The sequence below is a fragment of the Amphiura filiformis genome, chromosome 15 (assembly GCF_039555335.1).
Source record: "Amphiura filiformis chromosome 15, Afil_fr2py, whole genome shotgun sequence".
NCBI classification, from domain to species: domain Eukaryota; kingdom Metazoa; phylum Echinodermata; class Ophiuroidea; order Amphilepidida; family Amphiuridae; genus Amphiura; species Amphiura filiformis.
Window position 1 is genome coordinate 40096681 of NC_092642.1, and position 23562 is coordinate 40120242.

At 38.7% G+C, this 23562-nt stretch overlaps 1 protein-coding gene across 1 annotated transcript in view; it reads left to right on the forward strand.

The window, feature by feature from the left end:
- LOC140171632 (chondroitin sulfate N-acetylgalactosaminyltransferase 2-like) overlaps positions 1–22529 on the forward strand; it is a 34578-nt gene extending 12049 nt beyond the window's left edge. The window contains 5 exon segments of the mRNA XM_072194917.1: positions 18397–18505; positions 18508–18597; positions 18600–19195; positions 19197–19741; positions 19744–22529. Of these exon segments, the coding sequence (XP_072051018.1) occupies positions 18416–18505; positions 18508–18597; positions 18600–19195; positions 19197–19741; positions 19744–20087 (1665 nt within the window). The 5' untranslated portion in view covers positions 18397–18415 and the 3' untranslated portion in view covers positions 20088–22529.
- Positions 22530–23562: the final 1033 nt, after the last annotated feature.

Genomic DNA, 23562 nt, shown 5'->3' on the forward strand with positions numbered 1-23562 from the left:
CACCAGACCACCACTCTCTCTTATACTCCACCAGACACTCACACGCTCTAAAACACCAACAGGCTGACCCATACTCTCTCTAATACCCCACTAAGCCTTCACTCTCTCTTATACTCCACTATACACTCACTCTCTCTAAAACACCACCAGGCTGACCCATACTCTCTCTAATACCCTACCAAGCCTTCACTCTCTCTTATACCTCATCAGACCATCACTCTCTCTAAAACACCACCAGACTGGACCACATTCTCTCTAATACCCCACCAGACCCTCTCTCTATACTCCACCAGACACTCACTCGCTCTAAAACACCACCAGGCTGACCCATACTCTCTCTAATACCCCACCAGACACTCACTCTCTCTTATACGCCACCAGACACTCACTCGCTCTAAAACACCACCAGGCTGACCCAAACTCTCTCTAATACCCCACCCAGCCATCACTCTCTGTTATACTCCACCAGACACTCACTCGCTCTAAAACACCAACAGGCTGACCCATACTCTCTCTAATACCCCACCAAGCCTTCACTCTCTCTTATACTCCACCAGACACCCACTCGCTCTAAAACACCAACAGGCTGACCCATACTCTCTCTAATACCCCCCCAAGCCTTCACTCTCTCTTATACTCCACCAGACACTCACTCGCTCTAAAACACCACCAGGCTGACCCCAACTCTCTCTAATACCCCACCCAGCCATCACTCTCTCTTATACTCCACCAGACACTCACTAGCTCTAAAACACCCCCAGATTGGCGCACACTCTCTCTAATACCTCACCAGACCCTCACTCTCTCTTATAATCCACCAGACACTCACTCGCTCTAAAACACCACCAGGCTGGTCCAAACTCTCTCTAATACCCCACCAAGCCATCACTCTCTCTTATACTCCATCAGACCCTCACTCTCTCTGAAACACCACCAGACTGGAGAATACCCCTTTAATCCCAAAACATTGTGTCCCTTTAAGCGGTTAACCTCTTAACCCCCATTGTACGCCTTGACGATATTTGAAGCCTTCATCATTGCAAATACAGGTAGCTACCAAAATGCTACCTATTGCGATACACTGTGTTAACCGGTCGCACTCTATTTTGCTTTTTAAAGCATATGAACTTTGACCTCTGGGGTTGCGGCTAGCATAGCATACTTCTAGGGTCATAGGCCATCATTGTACCAAGTATGAACCCTGAGGGCGCTATAGTAGTTGATCTAGAGCTGTTTGAAATTTTACACATATTGCCCCCTGTAGCCCATGACCTTTGACCTTTGGGGTTGGGGGTACCCTAGGATGTATCTAGGGGTCATGGGCCATCATTGTACCAAGTATGGGCCCAAAGGCTACTTTAGTTCCTGAGCTAGAGGGGTGCAAAGGACTGATCTTGAGAAGGAGAAGGAGAAGGCGAAGAAGGAGAAGACGGAGAAGCCGAAGACTAAACACAACAAATACAATATCTATGCCCCGTTACACGGGCATAGATAAGAACTAGATGGCACAGTTGTGTTTGACCAAACACGAATATCTATGCCCGTGATGACTTTCACCCTAACACTCCCTCAGCCTTTAACCTACCATGACACCTTTAATCCACCTGACACCCCGTAATATGTTTGATTCTAAAAGGGCTATCAGTTTACTGATTAAAATATTAAATTGAAAATCAAGGAATGCCCCTTTAATTGCATTTGCTGTGTAAACGCTTGAGGGCGCTCCTCCTTAAATAAATTAATAAACATGTTCCATGCAAAAAAATCCAAAAAAAAAATTTTTTTTTAAATCTGAACACACCTTTAATCCTAAAACGGAGTGTCCCTTTAATGGCTGTTCCATTGAATTTACATACTCCATCTGGAAAAGCTTTATAACAATACCTATATACATAAGAATCAATTGGACACATGCTAATAAGCTATTGCCACATCCTGATTTAAGTATCCTTGGCAATAGCGCCGATGAGCACAAGGCTAACATCCTATATTCCTTCAAGGTTGACATCCTATATACCTCTTATGTAGAGATAGTGACATTCCTAAATATACACATATTGCTCCCTGTAGCCTATGACCTTTGACCTCTGGGGTCACTGCTAACATATAATACTTTTAGGGCCATGGGTCATAATTATACTAAGTATGAACCCTGAGGGCGCTTATAGTTCTTGAGCTAGAGATGTTTCAAATTTTACACATATTGCCCCCTGTAGCCCATGACCTTTGACCTCTGGGGTCGGGGGTACCAAAGGATGTTTCTAGGGGTCATGGGCCATCATTATACCAAGTATGGGCCCCGAGGCTACTTTAGTTCTTGAGCTAGAGGAGTGCAAAGGACTGATCTTGAGAAGGAGAAGAAGAAGAACTAGAAACCACTTGTGTTTGACCAAACACGAATATCTATGCCCGTGACCCCACCCCTTAACCAAGCACTCCCCATGCAAAAGTTACTGACCAACATGTGAAAGCCCTTGTTATAAACTTTAATTGATATAAGTATCATCCTCATAGCACCTAAAATTGAAAAGCGCCCAATTGGGCGCCAAATCCAAAAGTTGGTGACCACCATGTGGAAGCCCTTGTTATAAACTTTAATTGATATAAAGTATTATCCCCATAGCACCTTAAATATAAAAGCGCCCAATTGGAAGCCCAGTTGGGCGCCAAATCCAAAAGTTGGTGACCATTATATGGAAGCCCTTTTTATAAGCTTTAATTGATATAAGTATCATCCTCATAGCACTTAAAATATATAAAAAAGCGCCCAATTGGGCGCCAAATCTAAAAAAACTTGGTCACCCCCTTACAAACCGTGACAACCCTTAACCCTCCTAACACCCATTAACCAACCATACTCATACTCATAGCACCTAAAATAACAAAGCGCCCAATTGGGCGCTAAATCCAAAAGTTGGTGACCACCATGTGAAAGCCCTTGTTATAAACTTTAATTGATATAAGTATCATCCTCATAGCACCTAAAATAAAAAAGCGCCCAATTGGGCGCCAAATCCAACAGTTGGTGACCACCATGTGGAAGCCCTTGTTATAAACTTTAATTGATATAAGTATCATCTTCATAGCACCTAAAATAAAAAAGCGCCCAATTGGGCGCCAAATCCAAAAGTTGGTGACCACCATGTGAAAGCCCTTGTTATAAACTCTAATTGATACAAGTATCATCCCCATAGCACCTAAAATTAAATAAGCGCCCAATTGGGCGCCAAATCCAACAGTTGGTGACCACCATGTGAAAGCCCTTGTTATAAACTTTAATTGATATAAGTATCATCCTCATAGCACCTAAAATAAAAAAGCGCCCAATTGGGCGCCAAATCCAAAAGTTGGTGACTACCATGTGAAAGCCCTTGTTATAAACTTTAATTGATATAAGTATCATCCTCATAGCACCTAAAATAACAAAAGCGCCCAATTGGGCGCCAAATCCAAAAGTTGGTGACCACCATGTGAAAGCCCTTGTTATAAACTTTAATTGATATAAGTATCATCCTCATAGCACCTAAAATAAAAAAGCGCCCAATTGGGCGCCAAATCCAACAGTTGGTGACCACCATGTGGAAGCCCTTGTTATAAACTTTAATTGATATAAGTATCATCTTCATAGCACCTAAAATTTAAAAAAGCGCCCAATTGGGCGCCAAATCCAAAACTTGGTGACCACCATGTGAAAGCCCTTGTTATAAACTCTAATTGATACAAGTATCATCCCCATAGCACCTAAAATTAAATAAGCGCCCAATTGGGCGCCAAATCCAACAGTTGGTGACCACCATGTGAAAGCCCTTGTTATAAACTTTAATTGATATAAGTATCATCCTCATAGCACCTAAAATAACAAAGCGCCCAATTGGGCGCCAAATCCAAAAGTTGGTGACCACCATGTGAAAGCCCTTGTTATAAACTTTAATTGATATAAGTATCATCCTCATAGCACCTAAAATTTAAAAAACCGCCCAATTGGGCGCCAAATCCAACAGTTGGTGACCACCATGTGGAAGCCCTTGTTATAATTTTAATTGATATAAGTATCATCATCATAGCACCTTAAATAAAAAAGCGCCTAATTGGGCGCTAAATCCAAAAGTTGGTGACCATTATGTGAAAGCCCTTGTTATAAACTTTAATCGATATAAGTATCATCCTCATAGCACTTAAAAATTTTAAAAAAGCGCCCAATTGGGCGCCAAATCTGGTGACCACCCCCTTGGTCACCCCATACAAAACCGTGACAACCCTTAACCATCCTAACGCCCATTAACCAACCACACGCCATGTCCCACAATGACAGCCTTTTGAGGTGGTCCAAAGCACAATCCCGGCACCAATATCAAAATGCCTACACATTCCCTTTTAAGGTAATTTTCGTCAAGTGATCAATTTCCTTGACGTACGATTCGGACCGTTATCATTGCAAACACAGGTAGCTAACAAAACGCTACCTATTGCGCTAACCTGTGTTAATAGGTTGTACCTAGTTTGCTTTTTAAAGCCTTTGAACGTTGACCTCTGAGGTTCCGGCTATAGCACTGAATACATCTAGGGTCATGGGCCATCATTGTACCAAGTATGAACCCTGAGGGCGCTGTAGTTCTTAAGCTAGAGCTGTTTGAAATTTTACACATATTGCTCCCTGTAGCCCATGACCTTTGACCTCTGGGGTTGATGTTAATGCAGGAAATATCTAAGGGTCATGGGCCATCATTGTACCAAGCATGAACCCTGAGGGCGCTATAGTTCTTTAGCTAAAGCGGTTTTAAAAAATTACACATATTGCTCCCTGTAGCCTGTGACCTTTGACCTCTGGGGTCGTGGCTACCATAAGTTACTTCTAGATGTCATGGGCCATCATTATACTAAGTATGAACCCTGAGGGCGCTGTAGTTCTTGAGCTAGAGCTGTTTGAAATTTTACACATATTGCCCCCTGTAGCCGATGACCTTTGACCTCTGGGGTCGGGGTACCCTAGGATGATGCTAAGGGTCATGGGCCATCAGTATACCAAGTTTGGGCCCCGAGGCTACTTTGGTTCTTGAGCTAGAGGGGTGCAAAAAGTGATCTTGAGAAGAAGAAGAAGGAGGAGGAGAACTAGATGGCACAGTTGTGTTTGACCAAACACGAATATCTATGCCCGTGATGACTTTCACCCTAACACTCCCTCAGCCCTTAACCTACCATGACACCTTTAATCCACCTGACACCCCGTAATATGTTTGATTCTAAAAGGGCTATCAGTATACTGACTAAAATATTAAATTGAAAATCAAGGAATGCCCTTTAATTGCATTTGCTGTGTAAACGCTTGAGGGCGCTCCTCCTTAAATAAATCAACAAACATGTTCCATACAAAAAAAATTAAAAAATTAAAAAATCTGAATACCCCTTTAATCCCAAAACTGAGTGTGCCTTTAATGGCTATTCCATCACCCTAACACTCCCTCGGCCCTTAACCTACCATGACACCTTTAATCCACCTTGACATCCCGTAATATGTTTGATTCTAAAAGGGCTATCAGTATACTGACTAAAATATTAAATTGAAAATCAAGGAATGCCCCTTTAATTTCATTTGCTGTGTAAACGCTTGAGGGCGCTCCTCCTTAAATAAATCAACAAACATGTTCCATACAAAAAAAATAAAAAATAAAAAATCTGAATACCCCTTTACTCCCAAAACGGAGTGTCCCCTTAACGGCTGTTCCATCACCCTAACACCCCCTCGGCCCTACCCTGTAATATGTTTGATTCCAAAAGGGCTATCAGTATACTGACTAAAATATTAATTTGAAAATCAAGGAATATCCCTTTAATTGCATTTGCTGTGTAAACGCTTGAGGGCGCTCCTCGTTAAATAATGCAATAAACATGTTCCATACAAAAAAAAAAATTTTTTAAATCAGAAAATCTGAATACCCCTTTAATCCCAGGAGTGTCCCTTTAATGGCTGTTCCATTTAATTTACATACTCACTCTGGAATAGCTTTATAACAATACCTATATATATATATAAGAATTAATTGGAAACATGCTAATGAGCTATTGTCACATCCTGATTTTATTATCCTTGGCAATAGCGCGATGAGCACAAGGCTAACATCCTATATACCTTTCACGTAGAGATGGTAACATTATACACATATCGCTCCCTGTAGCCTATGACCTTTGATCTCTGGGGCCGTGGCTACCATATAATACTTTAAGTGGTCAAGGGTCATCATTATACTAAGTATGAACCCTGAGGGGGCTATTATAGTTCTTTATCTAAAGATGCTTCAAATTTAACACATATTGCCCCCTGTAGCCCATGACCTTTGACCTCTGGGGTCGAGGCTACCCCGAGAAATTTTTAGGGGACATGGGTCATCGTTATACCAAGTTTGGACCCCGAGGCTACTTTAGTTCTTGAGCTAGAGGAGTGCAAAGGATTCGTCTTGAGAAGGAGAAGAAGAAGGAGAAGGAGAAGAAAAAGGAGAAGAATAACTAGATGGCACAGTTGTGTTTGACCAAACACGAATATCTATGCCCGTGTTTTCCACCCTAACCCCCTTTACCCACCATGACACTCTTAATCGACCTTGACACCCCGTAATATGTTTAATTCTAAAAGGGCTATCAGTATACCGACTAAAAGAATTAAAATTAATTAATTAAAAATCAAGGAATACCCCTTTAATAACATTTGCTGTGTAAACGCTTGAGGGCGCTCCTCCTTAAATAATGCAATAAACATGTTCCATGCAAAAAAAAAAATAATTAAAAAAATCTGATTACCCCTTTAATCCCAAAACAGAGTGTCCCTTTAAGAGGTTAACCTCTTAACCCCATTGTATGCCTTGACGATATTTGAAGCCTTTATCACTGCAAATACAGGTATCTACCAAAAGCTACCGATGGCACTACACTGTGTTAATTAATAGGTCGTACCTACTTTGATTTTTAAAGCTTATGAACTTTGACCTCTGGGGTTGCGGCTACCATAAGGTTCATCCGAGGGTCATGGGCCATCATTGTACCAAGTATGACCCATGAGGGCGCTCTAGTTCTTGAGCTAGAGCTATTTGAAATTTTGCACATTTGCCCCCTGCAGCCCATGACCTTTGACCTCTGGGGGCCTCGAGACTACCCCAGGAATTTTCTAGGGTCATGGGCCATCATTATACCAAGTATGGGCCCCGAGGCTACTTTAGTTCTTGAGCTAGAGGAGTGCAAAGGAAGCATCTTGAGAAGGAGAAGAAGAAGGAGAAGGAGAAGAAAAAGGAGAAGAATCAAGAGCATAAGCAGAATATCTATGCCCGTTAGCACGGGCATAGATAAAGAGCATAAGCAGAATATCTATGCCCGTTACCACGGGCATAGATAAAGAGGAGGAGAAGAATAACTAGATGGCACAGTTGTGTTTGACCAAACACGAATATCTATGCCCGTGTTTCCCACCCTAACACTCTTAATCCATCATGACACCCCGTATTCTAAAAGGGCTATCAGTATACCAACAACAAAAAATTAAAATTAATTAATTAAAAATCAAATAATACCCCTTTAATTGCATTTGCTGTGTAGACGCTTGAGGGCGCTCCTCCTTAAATAATGCAACAAACATGTTCCACAAAAAAAAATCAAAAAAAAAAAAAAAAAAAAATCTAAATACCCCTTTAATTCCAAAACGGATTGTCCCTTTAATGGCTGTTCCATCACCCCCTCGGCCCTTAACTTACCATGACACCTTTAATCCACCCTGACACTCTGTAATATTTTTGATTCTAAAAGGTCTATCAGTATACTTACTAAAATATTAAAATATTAACTTGAAAATCAAGGAATGCACCTTTAATTGCATTTGCTGTGTAAACGCTTGAGGGCGCTCCTCCTTAAATAAATCAATAAACATATTCCATGCAAAAAAAAAATCAAAAAAAAAAATCAAAAAATCTGAATACCCCTTTAATCCTAAAACGGAGTGTCCCTTTAATGGCTGTTCCATTGAATTTACATACTCCATCTGGAATAGCTTTATAACAATACCTATATACATAAGAATCAATTGGACACATGCTAATAAGCTATTGTCACGTCCTGATTTAAGTATCCTTGGCAATAGCGCGAGGAGCACAAGGCTAACATCCTATATACCTTCAAGGTTGACATCCTATATACCTCTTACGTAGAGATGGTGACATTCCTAAATATACACATATTGCTCCCTGTAGCCTATGACCTTTGACCTCTGGGGTCACTGCTAACATATAATACTTTTAGGGGTCATGGGTCATAAATATACTAAGTATGAACCCTGAGGGCGCTATAGTTCTTGAGCTAGAGATGTTTCAAATTTTACACATATTGCACCCTGTAGCCCATGACCTTTGACCTTTGGGGTCGGGGGTACCCTAGGATGTATCTAGGGGTCATGTGCCATCATTATACCAAGTATGGGCCCCGAAGCTACTTTAGTTCTTGAGCTAGAGGAGTGCAAAGGAAGCGTCTTGAGAAGGAGAAGAAGAAGAAGAAGAAGAAAGAGGAGGAGAAGAATAAAGAGCATAAGCAGAATATCTATGCCCCGTTATCACGGGCATAGATAAAGAGCATAAGCAGAATATCTATGCCCCGTTAACACGGGCATAGATAACTAGAAACCACAGTTGTGTTTTACCAAACACGAATATCTATGCCCGTGATGACCACACCTAACCCCCTTCCCCTATTCACAAACGAAAACTTGGTGAGCACCATGTGAAACCCCTTGTTTTAAACTTTCATTTGATATACATGTATGTAATGCTCATAACACCAGACTGGCCCACACTCTCTCTAATACCCTACCAAGCCTTCACTCTCATTTATACCCCACAGACCCTAACTCTCTCTAAAACACCATCAGACTGACCCATACTCTCTCTAATACCCCACCAAGCCTTCACTCTCTTTATACTCCACTATACACTCACTCTCTCTAAAACACCACCAGACTGGCCCATACTCTCTTATACCCTACCAAGCCTTCACTCTGTCTTATATCCCATCAGACATCAATCTCTCTAAAACACCACCAGACTGGACCACACTCTCTCTAATACCCCACCAGACCATCACGCTATCTTATACTCCACGAGACACTCGCTCGCTCTAAAACACCACCAGACTGGCCCACACTCTCTATACCCCACCAGACCCTCACTCTCTTATACCCCACCAGACCATCACTCTCTCTAAAACATCACCAGACTGGACCACACTCTCTCTAATACCCCACCAGACCCTCACTCTCTCTTATACTCCACCAGACACTCACTCGCTCTAAAACACCACCAGGCTGACCCATACTCTCTCTAATACCCCACCAAGCCTTAACTCTCTCTTATACTCCACTATACACGCACTCTCTCTAAAACACCACCAGACTGGCCCACACTCTCTCTTATACCCTACCAAGCCTTCACTCTCTCTTATACCCCATTAGACCATCAATCGCTCTAAAACACCACCAGGCTGACCCATACTCTCTCTAATACCACACCAAGCCTTAACTCTCTCTTATACTCCACTATACACGCACTCTCTCTAAAACACCACCAGACTGGCCCACACTCTCTCTTATACCCTACCAAGCCTTCATTCTCTTTCATCCCCCCATCAGACCATCACTCTCTCTAAAACACATACTCAGGCTAGGCCTATCCCGGATAGTAGGTCTGGGTTTTTTCATAGGCCTACAATATTACACAAAATTAAAAGATTTTAATTTTGTGCATCATTACCACGATATAAATTTTTAGGGTAGGCCTACCTAGGCCTATTGGGGTTTCAATCAAAGATTATTTGTGTAAAAACAGTAGCATCTGCATAAATATTGTAATTATTGCTGAGGACCGATCGCGCGGAGGAGGACGTCCAACTTTCAGGAGACTGTGATAGGCCTAGGCCTACTATCCGGGATAGGCCTAGTCTGAGTATCAAGATTGATGGAAGTGAACAAGACGCAGATACACAATGAGCTTAAAAATATTATCAGTAGGCCTATGACCCCAACAGAAAGGGAATTCTTTAGTCATGTTTTGTTTAAATAGGCCACGATTTTGATAAACACCTTGGGTAAAAAATAGTATAAATTGCAAATTTCTATGCGGCGCTTCACGCAAAATAAACCTGCGCCTATGAGGCAATTTTCTTTGCCTCTCACTCACCCTACCCCCTCACAAAAAGTCAAGGTAGCCTCACGCTACTATGAGAAATGGACTACAAACTGCTTCAATTGGGCCTTCATATTATGGAACATAGTTTTCAATCACAGTGTAATAAGTGTCCACTAATTGCCTTCAGTTGGCGCCGACGACTCAAGACCACCCCTGGCAAAGCGCGACGAGAGGCACGCTTCGCGGACGTAGGCCCCCACGCAAATTTGTCTTCTACGGCCTCATATTTCACCGATGGCATATCTCTACACACCACCCTTGAAGCATTTCTTACCGATCCCTTGGCCCTAGAATTAGAAATTACCAACTCACATGTGTCGTCATTCAGTACTGCAATAACTCATCAGTGATTCTAGACAATATCGCAATCTGTGCAATTTATACGCTGGCGGCGTGTATATTATATTTATATTTAAATTATGTTACAATGCTACGGCGACTTCACTTCAACATAAATTTATGTTAATGCATTTTATGTTACATAATTTCTGGACGGATCGTACACACATATTGCCCCCTGTAGCCCATGACCTTCGACCTCTGGGGTCGGGGATACCCTAGGATGTATCTAGGGGTCATGGTCCATCATTGTACCAAGTATGGGCCCAGGGGCTACTTTAGTTCCTGAGCTAGAGGGGTGCAAAGGACTGATCTTGAGAAGGAGGAGAAGAAGGAGAAGGAGAAGGAAAAGGAGAAAACTAAACAGAACAAATACAATATCTATGCCCCCGTTACACGGGCATAGATAATTACACGGGCATAGATAAGGAGAAGCCGAAGACTAAACACAACAAATACAATATCTATGCCCCGTTAACACGGGCATAGATAACATGTTTGCCAGTGCTTTAAGTGGTTTGTAAGAAAGCTAAAATTACATGAAGGAAGTTGGAAAAGGATGTCTCCTCTAAACCGATATTTTATCTTGAGGTGGATAATTGTAGCAACATTTTTGGAACAAATGTTTCAGGATATAAACAACTGCATTGTGTATGTAAGAATATCACTGATATTAGGCAAAATAAAAAAATAAACATGTTTCACGTCCCCTCCCGCTTCCTTTTTTGAGGTTTCTTCAAATATATTTTTATTTTTTGAAATTCAGTTATAACTTTTCAAAAACTATGTTTAGGAAGTTGGAATGCTTTCTGTAGCCTTGTTAAGATACAAGAAACATTTTAGGAAGTTTTTGTGATTAGAGGGGGTGTAACCCTCAGAACAACAAATAAAAACGGGCCTCCTCCTTTTTCCAGGCATTATTGTATACGCTAAAACAGCTCTAAGTATGGGTATTTACACCGATTTTGCGATAAAAATAGAAAATAAAAAGCCCCTCCTCCTCCCTTTTTTCAAAACCCGGACGTGAAACATGTTTTATTTTTTACTTGGCCTTATCAGTTAATGAACTTGCTATTTTAAAATAAACATGGAGAACATAATTTCTGTGTCCATTTATGACTTATTTTGACCAAAATATGCAACTATCTAACAACTGTCATGGTGGCGACGACAACGTTTGGTGTTTTACCGTCGCATAACCATCCGTCGTGGAAATCGAAAACTCTGTAAGAACAACATCAACAAAAACAAAGTCAGCATCAGCAGCAACAACAGCAAATATCATCAGAATCTGAGACAAATGTTGAATTTTTTCTCTGATCTTGGAAGGCTTTGATCTCAGAGATGGAGGCACATAAAAGGTCAGGATCTTGAGGGACCTTTTATGTGCCCCCACCCTTTCACAATGTTATATATATCATAAATAGCATAGTTTTGTTTTATTACCACCTACTTGTAAAACTTTCTTGAAATTAGTTTGTAATCAGTTAGTTCCAGAGCATTTGGGTTCATAACATGGGTGGATCCATGAAAAAAGGTTAAATTTGATCCTGTTTAATAGTTAATGCCTACTGTGATTAAGTCTGGATAAATCATACAGGTCTACATGAATTTTGCTGATCAATACATAAATCATAGCCCACAGATTAATTTTCCTTAGGTACAATCTGTGATTTGCTAAACTGCAACACTAAAAAAAATCATCGAAATTCAAACTGACATTTTTGGAACAAAATGCTAGAGAATCCGGTAAATGGCAAATGTGAAAGCAGTATAGTCAAGCAAATGGGGTAACCTGAATGGGTGATTCCATTTAAAATCTACATCCTTGTGCCTGGCCATTGTGTGGGTGATAAAGGTCATGTCTTCCATAGGGGGTGTATGCATTTCAACTGGAATAGCCTTATAATGTTAGCATCTGACATTTAATTTTAGTGCATACTTCAGATCTTGAGCAAGTGAGGTTGTTAAATGGACTATTCCAGTTGAAAAACATACACCCCTGATGAAGACATGATCTGAATCTCCTACACGGGATGTTGATTTCAAATGGAACCACCCATTCAGGTAAACCCATTTGAAAGTCACACTCCCTGTGTGGTAGATTAAGGTCATGTCTTCCATAGTAGGTATATGGACTTCAAATGGAATAGTACAATAAGGAAACTGGATGAGATATAAACGTGATCAGTTGATGCTGGGGATAGAAATGCATTTACACCATACCATACCATGCGCATATTTTGTGGGGGCTTTGGGGGCGCTAGCCCCCCCCCCCCGGATCAAAGCAGGGGGCGGCAAAATCGAAATGGGCGGCGGGAAGAAGAAGGGGCAGCAAAAAGAGGGGCGGCGGAATTAGTAAAGAAAAAAGGGCGGGCGGAAAATTTTTTGCTCTTCACTTTTTCAAACGAACGTAAAAAAAATTGGGGCAACCTTTTCGGGCTGTTGAGGAAGGGGCGGCAAAATTGGCTTTTCTTCAGCCCCCCGGGGAAGGGGCAGCCACGGTATGCCACTGCATACAGAACATGATATTGTCAAAAGTGTTACGTGATATGAACGTTTGTTCATTCATCCGTTCTTTCTTTCTTTTATTTATGTGTGCACGAAAATTCTGTTTATTTATTTATTTATTTTAATTGCAGAAACTATAATAAACAAATGCATATCAACAAATGAACAAACACTTCCAGCAGTACAGACAAACCAAGAACAAACAAACAAACAGTACAAATAGAAGCTCCTCAGGGTTGTAAGTTCTTTTGGGTTTTTTTTTCTGGATTTCTTTTCTGATCCGGAACCAAAAAAAAAAAAAAGGGTTTTTTTATTATTATTTTCAACATTTCCAGAAAATTGATGATATTTCATCATAAAAAAGCAAAACTAGAGCTAGTTGCGCATACACATATACGCGACCTTAGCAATAGCTAATTAACTAGGCCTATAGCTAATTAGCCCAGCTATATAGCATGAATGCATGTAAGCAGTAGTATATTATGCTGATTTTACTGAGAGGTCTTTTTGGAAATTCACTATAACTTTGGAATTTGGCTAGAGACCAAGGTTAATTTGTTAGCTCACCTATAGCATATGCAAGTTCAAAAGGTCCAGCATATATTATGTATAATTCCTTGGAATATACATGTATGAACAGATGTTTGTAGTATTATAATTATAATAATAAATTATATTACATAATTATTTTCCATAATATTACAGTATGTGAAATCATTTTGATAAAAAAGTAAAATAAAAAACATGTTTCAAAAAGGAGGAAGAGGGGGCTTTTTATTTTTTATCGTAAAATTGGTGCAAATACCCATAATTAGAACTGTTTTAGCGCACACAATAATGCCCGGAAAAAGGAGGAGGCCTCTTTTTATATCTTGTTCAACGAGATAGGCCTCTTCTAATTATCACAAAACCTTCCAAAAGTGTTTCTTGTATATTAGCAAGGCTATAGAAAGCATCTTTACTCCCTAGACATATTTTTTTTAAAGTTATAACTGAATTTCAAAAAATAAAATTATAAACTGAAGAAACCTCAAAAAGGAAGCGGAGAAGACGCTTGAAACATGATTATTTTTTTTTATTCGCCTAACCAAAAATTATTCAAGATTCATGTAAATATTTCTGTGCAACTTTGGTCATGCGCTATTATAGTGACTTCCTAAGGTATTTTGCTTCATACTGGAAGTAATACCTACATGAACTTTGACCCCAATGACCTTTGACCCAATGACCTTTGACCCCAATGGATGTATGCAAGTAATGTCATGCTATATTATAATGTGTGGAATGACTTAGAATTTTTAGTAACAGAACAGAAAATCACATCAGCCATAATGATCTTCATATGACCTTTGACCTCAAGGCTAATGCATGTTTCAAGTGACGCATCTTGCTGTGTAATTCGTATAAGGAGTAGCAGTTTTAGTAAAATAATAGGAAATAACATTTTCGCCATAATGACCTTTCCATGACCTTTGACCTTGAGTTGGTCATGTGACATTTGTGCCACCAGCTATTGTACCTGATGACCAAGTAACATTGTTGTACTATATATATTTGCGACAGCATCAGCATTTTAGTGTATTTGGTCATATACCGGAAGTATCCCTTAATGACCTTTGACCCGTTTCTGGACATTAACTTTTAGACACTGGGTATAGCTGATGCATGTACCAAAGTGCCATCATCGTGCTGTGTAATTTGTGGAAGGAGTAGCATTTTTAGTGAAATCACATTTTTGTCCATTTGCCGGAAGTGGATGACCTTTGACCTGAAGTTGATCATGTTTCATTTGTCCCCCACCCAATGGTCCTAATGACCAACTATGGTCAACATAGCTCAAAGCATATGGCTACGGTGGCTCATTATAAGATTGACAGAAAGAAAGAAAGAAAGAAAGAAAGAAAGAAAGAACTTGACAGAAACAGACCTTAGCAATTTTGCAAATTGCTAAGGAAAAATGTGGGGGTGATACCCATTATAGCCTATTTCCCGATCCTTAGCTTTTGCTATAAAGCATTCAGCTAGCTCGCAGTAGTTCAGGTGTTCCTTAGCTCCTGAATAGTACAGTTGTGGAGTACAGTCAAATCAAAGATCTGAAATATGGTACATTTATACATAACAAAGTAGATTTAACACTTGGGTTGTTCTTGCCAGCTAGTTTAATTGAGTTCTTTCTAGATTTTACTTTAAGATTTGTTTCTGTGGACTGGAATATATGTGATTCAGTGTTGACATCGGGATTAAAGTCTAGACATATAGGAATTTGTTAAAGGAATATCCAGAGATTCTGAACAAAAAGTCTGCCTAGTAATTGCTCCAAGAATTGCCCAATGTCAACTTGATCTAAATAACTCATCACTATTTAGGCCCTTCACAATTAATTCTTAGTTTCCTGTTTCAAGTTTGAAAATAAAGGATGAGGCGACTTTTAATTATTAACTATTAATTATCTATTAATTATTAATTATCTATTACTTTCTTTATTTTGAAAATGTGGTCGTGACTATTATCAACAGTCCATTTGTACATTTGTGCAATAGCTAATTATTCAAGATTCATGTAAATATTTCTGTGCAACTTTGGTCATGCGCTATTATAGTGACTTCCTAAGGTATTTTGCTTCATACTGGAAGTAATACCTACATGAACTTTGACCCCAATGACCTTTGACCCAATGACCTTTGACCCCAATGGATGTATGCAAGTAATGTCATGCTATATTATAATGTGTGGAATGACTTAGAATTTTTAGTAACAGAACAGAAAATCACATCAGCCATAATGACCTTCGTATGACCTTTGACCTCAAGGCTAATGCATGTTTCAAGTGACGCGTCATCTTGCTGTGTAATTCATTATAAGGAGTAGCAGTTTTAGTAAAAATAATAGGAAATAACATTTTCGGCCATAATGACCTTTCCATGACCTTTGACCTTGAGTTGGTCATGTGACATTTGTGCCACCAGCTATTGTACCTGATGACCAAGTAACATTGTTGTACTATATATATTTGCGACAGCATCAGCATTTTAGGGTATTTGGTCATATACCGGAAGTATCCCCTTAATGACCTTTGACCCCGTTTCTGGACATTAACTTTTAGACACTGGGTATAGCTGATGCATGTACCAAAGTGCCATCATCGTGCTGTGTAATTTGTGGAAGGAGTAGCATTTTTAGTGAAATCACGCTTTTGGCCATTGGCCGGAAGTGGATGACCTTTGACCTGAAGTTGATCATGTTTCATTTGTCCCCCCACCCAATGGTCCTAATGACCAACTATGGTCAACATAGCTCAAAGCATATGGCTACGGTGGCTCATTATAAGATTGACAGAAAGAAAGAAAGAAAGAAAGAAAGAAAGAAAGAACTTGATAGAAACAGACCTTAGCAATTTTGCAAATTGCTAAGGAAAAATGTGGGGTGATACCCATTATAGCCTATTTCCCGATCCTTAGCTTTTGCTATAAAGCATTCAGCTAGCTCACGCAGTAGTTCAGGTGTTCCTTAGCTCCTGAATAGTACAGTTGTGGAGTACAGTCAAATCAAAGATCTGAAATATGGTACATTTATACATAACAAAGTAGATTTAACACTTGGGTTGTTCTTGCCAGCTAGTTTAATTGAGTTCTTTCTAGATTTTACTTTAAGATTTGTTTCTGTGGACTGGAATATATGTGATTCAGTGTTGACATCGGGATTAAAGTCTAGACATATAGGAATTTGTTAAAGGAATATCCAGAGATTCTGAACAAAAAGTCTGCCTAGTAATTGCTCCAAGAATTGCCCAATGTCAACTTGATCTAAATAACTCATCACTATGTTTGTGAATAAAATCAGCTCAATTCCTTCTTTGAAAAAGTAAGTTTTTGTTGCCCTTTCATAGTATATCATGCTGGTAGACTACATTTTGTTCAGCACAGTTTCCAAATTAAGCTGTAAGTAATAGTATGGTTGCCAATTTATCCTTGCCAGCCTTCTTTCTTAGCCTTTTGCAACACTGATTTTCTTGTTGCAGGTGACAAATACATCAAGTTGCGAGGTTTGTTATTTAACTTGAAACATTGTTTCCTGTATCACCCTCCCATTGCAGAGGTACGATATTAAAGACAAGATAACCATTATGAATAATTATACAAAAAATATCAGGATGATGTGGAAAGTACAAGTCCATGGCAACCAATATTTGAATGTCTCTTTAAACTTCTGTATGGCATAGGCCTAAACTTAGAGCAGCAAAACTCAGAACTCCTATTTTCCAGATTGTGGTACTATGATGCTTCCACAATGTGCCTGCTTTATTTGAACATTTTGAATGATAAAACCTGCAAAACTCATAAATATATGGATGTAAATAAGCTCAAGAGTTTGAACTTTGGTGTCAAAAAATCATGGTTTTCATGTTCTAGTTTTAGTTTTAGGATGAGTGCCATGAGTATAGCCTTTGACAGAAACTTGTACAATACAATGTTCAAGGGTGGACCTGCCTGTATTATATGGGCTATCATAGTTGGTATAGACTATTTTCATATTTCATATTTGTAAAAGCAAGTTAGTTTTGCAAGGGAAGCAATTTCTTGCAAATAGAAACTAGCAAACATTCAATGGGGAATGTTAATGTTGTAGGACAGATGTTTAAAAAGGGCAAGCTCACTGCATAAATACAAGCTAGTGTACATGTAACAAGCAGGCAGCAGGTTATCATCTAACGAGCATCTGGAACATCTTCATAGCCATTACCATATTCAACCTAATTAGTACCCTGCAATCAGGGGTGCTTATTGAAGTAAGTAATTTGATGAGGAGTGCATAATTAACACATTGCTTTGTAAATGACACATTTTGACCAAACTAAAAAATACAGTTAACAAAAGGTAAGATGGCTGCCAACTCTGCCAGATGTCCAAAGTCTTTACATGTTTGGAAAGTCTGCACAGAATTACATGTAGCTACACCCTGGTACTATAATTTGGTTCACCTCAAGTTTGGTAGTGACGTCAATGGTTTTTCGCGGTCAGGCCGTAAGCGTGACAACAAACCGCCTCTGTATGCGTGCGTGTTCACTCAGCGTGTTTAACTTTCCGTGCGCGATTCGATACTGTGGCGAGCAAAATATGCACATACGTCACTACCAAACTTGAGGTGAACCAAATTATAGTGATATATTCTAGAATAGTTTGATTTACTCTGCATGCAGACAACAAAGTGATTGGATTGAAAGAACTGTCCAGATACTCTGTTGAATATTCAAAATGATATTAAATGCATATGTTTATCTCATCTGATTTAGTAGTCAATATCTCATGTTGTCTTTCTCTTCTATTATTTTTTTCAGATGATGATAGTAGTGAGCCATGGTGGTGCTGTATGACAGAAGATTCCTGCCAATGTGCAATTACCACTCCCCGTGTCACCGTGGGATGATGAGGACCCCAACCATCCGTATTACTGCCTCAAAGTAGGCATCTTTTTCTGCATAGCATTCCTCCTCTTCCTTGCTAACCTGGAAAGCTGCACTACATCCGTCAATGGCGGGACATCACCAAAGTTGCATTGCGACGACAGACACAAGAGGTCCACACACAGACAAACTCGGCCGATTTGCAGCAGCAAGAAGACTGCATGGCGTCACTCAGCGAACAAGAAGAGCGCCACAGTGCTGAGGTCACGGCACTGCGAAGTCAAATTAACAGTTTGAAATTAGAGTTGCAAAAGCATACTGAAAAAGTAGAACAATTAGAGGAACCTAATAGGTCAAAAGATGGCAAATTCCAAGAAGCAGACCAAAGTGATCTTGTCAATTTTATTCAACAACAGATGGCCAAAATTGATGTGCGTAGAACTGTCCACGATGAGTATGAAGTAGTACCATTTATGAGCCTAACATCAAAATTAGTTTATGCTGTCCAAACAGATCTTTCACGAAAACCAGCCGAACGACCAAAGGGTGACAAAAAAGAGGATTTAGTTGAAGCTGTATATTTCGCCATTGATGTTTTAAAAGCACAAAGTTCAGCAAAGGAATTATCTATTGAACATTTTGTGGATGGAATCTTTAAAAATGATAGAACAATTGGAACATACTATGATTTTATATTCAAAGATCCGAACCATAATTACTACCATAAATTGAACTGCTGCGCCATTTTCACCGCTGCAAAAACTAAGAACGCATGTAGTAGAGACCAGCCGAGTTCTGGTCAATATAATCATTCCTCTCTCGGGTCGTATCGACAAATTCCGCACATTTATAGAACGTTTTCAAAGTGTGTGTTTAGATAATCAAATACGAGTCTTCCTAACTGTGGTGTACTTTGGAGAAGAAGGACTTGATGAGATCAAGAACCTTCTGAAGTATCTCGAAGATACTTACAGTTTCCATGAATATAGAGTTGTGTCGCTTCTAGAAAGCTTTTCCAGAGGAAGAGGCTTACAAGAAGGTGTGTATAGCTGGGATGGCCCCGATGTACTCATGTTTTTCTGTGATGTTGATGTAGCCTTTAACAAGGAATTCATTGAGCATTGCAGGTACCATACAGTACCTGGTAGGACTGTGTATTATCCTATTGTGTTTAGTCTTTATAACCCCAATATTGTGTACTCTTCGATGGAAAACACACCTCCTGAAAACAATCAGTTCCATGTACATCGCGATACAGGTTTCTGGCGCGATTTTGGTTTCGAATGACGTGTCAGTACCGGTCAGATTTTCTATCAATTAAAGGATTTGATCTCGACATCCACGGATGGGGAGGAGAGGATCTACATTTGTATCGCAAGTATCTACAATCCGATCTTAACGTGGTTCGTGTGACCGATCCGGGTATTTTCCATTCGTATCACCCTAAAGAATGCAATACGGATTTAACTCCCGAACAGTATCGTATGTGTATAGGTTCTAAAGCCATGACTGAAGCATCACATTCCCAACTTGGTATGCTGGCATTTAAAGATACCATAAACATGACTTTATTTAAAATGGGCCAACCACCTAGGCCTGGCAATGAAGGGCACAGGAAAAGGTGATCAAAACTGAATTTTTGTAGATTTTTTACAAGATATGCTTTTTTTTTATAAAGATTCTATATTATGTGCTAAGACATATTTTTCTGTTATGAAAATATGTCAAATTTATATCTGTATAATATGCAAAATTATGCATAATGATTTATAACTCGGACACAACTGATTGGTGTGTGTGTGAGACTACTCTGTATTGTCTATATGCTCATAATATGAAAAGGTTTTTCAGTCATCTTGAAGCTGTTAAGAGTTTTAGAATTTTAGAATTTCCTTTTCCATTTCAACTTGGCAATGGGCTATTCCAGTTGAAATCTATATACCCTATGGAAGATACAACCTTAATCACCACATAGGGGGTGTAGATTTCAAATGGAGTCACCCATTCAGGTATGAAATTCACACTCTCTGTGTGTAAGATTATATCTTACACAGGGGGTGTATGGATTTCAACTGGAATAATCCATTTTGGAGCAGACAACACTGATTGGGTGATTCCATTTAAAATTCACACTCCCTGTGTGGAAGATTAAGATCTGTCTTCGGGGTTTATGGATTGCAACTGGAATAGTCCAATGTTTTGCTGCAGTGTATGATTTTGGGTCAACGACTAGCTGGATATTTCTCACTTGACCAAAAACAGAAGCAGCAGATGTAGAGGAAGGAAAAATAAAGTTCAGTTTGAGTACAGAGCATAATTTAGTCGATATCACATAGCGAGGCGACACATTTTCAATAAAATATTACACAATTTTGGGGCAGTGATAAAAATAGAACATTTTGTAGTGTACATGAGGCCACTTGAGCCATTAATATGCTTTGTGATATTTTGTGATTAAAATATGCCCTGTTCAAGCATGAAATTTATTCAGAATTACATAAATATTCAATAAAATCTGTCAACTCTATAGTATAATACACTGCACTTTATGACATATAAAGGGAGTGTTTTTTCCAAAACTTGTTTGCTCTGTTACTGTCAGTCACCATGTTTTTAATTGACTAATATTTGGTCACAATTAAAAAGCATTATTTTTTAAGGGGAGATGCATGAGATTATTTCTTGAAAAAGTAAATACTGTTGTTTAGGCTAAAAAAAATAGTTATGTCTCAAAGCCCACGCGCGCGTTAGTTTTTCGTAGCGCGTCCTTGTCAGCTGAAACGGCAAATTCATTTTTTATTTTTTCAAAAAATTTTTGTATAGTTTTTGGCAGTAAAATCATGAAATTCTGAGACAAATTTGGAAGAAAAGTTACTTGATTCGATACTCGCATTGTTTAGGTTGATATTTGTACTTTAATTGTGTAAATCCACCACAATTTCATATTGTGTACTTTTGAACACTCGAAAAGGACATCTAAATTCATAATTTTGTTTTTAAAAAAATCTTTAAAAAAAAAAATCTTAAAAAAACACCTCATTCCGCATTCGTTTTTGAAACTGCCATGGGCTTTGAGACATAACTTTTTTTTAGCCTTAGCTATATTTCACAATCAAAAATTTCAAATTGAAAAAACAAAACAGTTAGTTTTAGATAACATTTTAATTATCTGGTGACACTACAAAGTAATAAGAGTACCACAGGGTTGGTGGACTGTGCGAGTTTTGGAAAAGCACTTTTTATATTAATTATTGTTATTTGTTTTGAAGAAGTGTGAAGAGATCACCTTATGTATTATACACAAATATGTGTAAATTATTTGCTTAATTAACAGTTACTTGACCAAATCTCATAATTTATCAGCTTATTACTATTAGTAAATATTTTATTTCATATTGTGTTTATATCTCAAGTGGTGTATGTAATTGACCATCAGGAAAAGACTCATTAGCACTAATTGGTTAATACAACGGGCATTCAGAGATTAGAGGTAGGCAGTAACAATGCATTGAAGGTGGAAATGAGGTTAATTATGGTATTGTAATAATACACCATAAACTTTCTCAACTTTCCGGATTGGACATAACTTAATAACAATGACCTCAGTGAAAACCTTCAAGCCATGTATTGTAAGAGGTCTGAAATGCTGACTTTCAGTCGTACAACTGTGGATGTACTTATGAACTAAAAAATGTGTCATGTGAAAAACATAGCCCTAGGTTGATTTTATCCCAGGATGAAAGTAGCCAACTGTCAGATTTGTTCATTAGTTTCTCTAAAAATGAAAAAGGAACTTGTGATAATGAAAACTACAGTTTGATCAGCTTGTAATCGGCGGGCCTTATAACATTGCGGATTAATATCAATATATTTTCTTTCGAGAATTGTCTTGTGACAACTCGTCACAAGTATCACAAATTATTAATTCAAGACCTTTACCTTGCCTACTTTAGTTAACACACACAATATAGACCAGACAGGCCAACTACATCACTCTTAATGTGGGATCTATTTTTCAGCGTAGTGGTAAAAGCGTAATATTTCCCGCCGATTCCGATCTGATCAAACTATAAGGCCCCTAACAGTCAATTTTGAGTTTCCCGTCACATAATTTCTGAAAACAAGTGAGGTAACTTTTTCATTATTCATTATTCATTATTTGTCTGCCTTTCATTATATGACCAACACACATGTAAAATGTGTTATTTGCCGCACACTCACTTGAAGATGGATGTTTAGCCCAAATGAGATTCAAAAGTATATTACAAAGAGTCTGCAAGGTTGACAGCAAAATGTATGTTTTGATTTTGATTTTTCCACAAAAAATAAAGGGATGCTCATAATTTTTTTTGTGCAAATATAACCACTTTTCATTGGTAGTATTTGGAAAATCACAATAATGAATTCAAGTGAGGGTCAGAAAATGAAGTGAGGGCGGGTGACGGGAAACTCAAAATTGACTTTCCTTGGCCTAATATAATTTAATTATTTTGTGAAAAAATTCACATTTGTCAGGAACCTGTTATATTGCTAATAAGGTTTTAGAATGGGGAGATATATTTGTAAATACTAGTCCTTTTTATGGCCTTGATTCTGAACCAGGCCAGGGTAAGCAAATAGTAAATATTAATATTGCAGGAGGAGCCTTGAACAAATACATGAGCAGAATAAAGATATCAAAAAATTTTATGATGAAGTTGTTTGCAGTAGAATAACCAGGGGGAATTTCTAAGAACAAAGTTGTCTGTGGTTTTACAGTCTATGGTGGTAACACAGGAGCCAGAGTAATATCCAGGGGTCACCGTGGCAATGTACCGATGCCTTGATACAAATTATATAACGCTGCAGCTTTACAAGGAGCCAAAACAGTTGAAAGACTGCATTATTAGTAATTAATACTTAGTAATTTATATGATAATTTGCATACCAGTATCTTTTTAGTGCTTCAGTGATTTTTCCTCATAATAATTTTCTACCAATTCCATAAATGCACAGAAAGTTCAAATTGATTTATGAAAGTTGTTATTCATGTGGTAAACTGCAAATAAAATATGGAAACATTATATCAAGTCATCCACAACATTAATTTTTAAACCAATG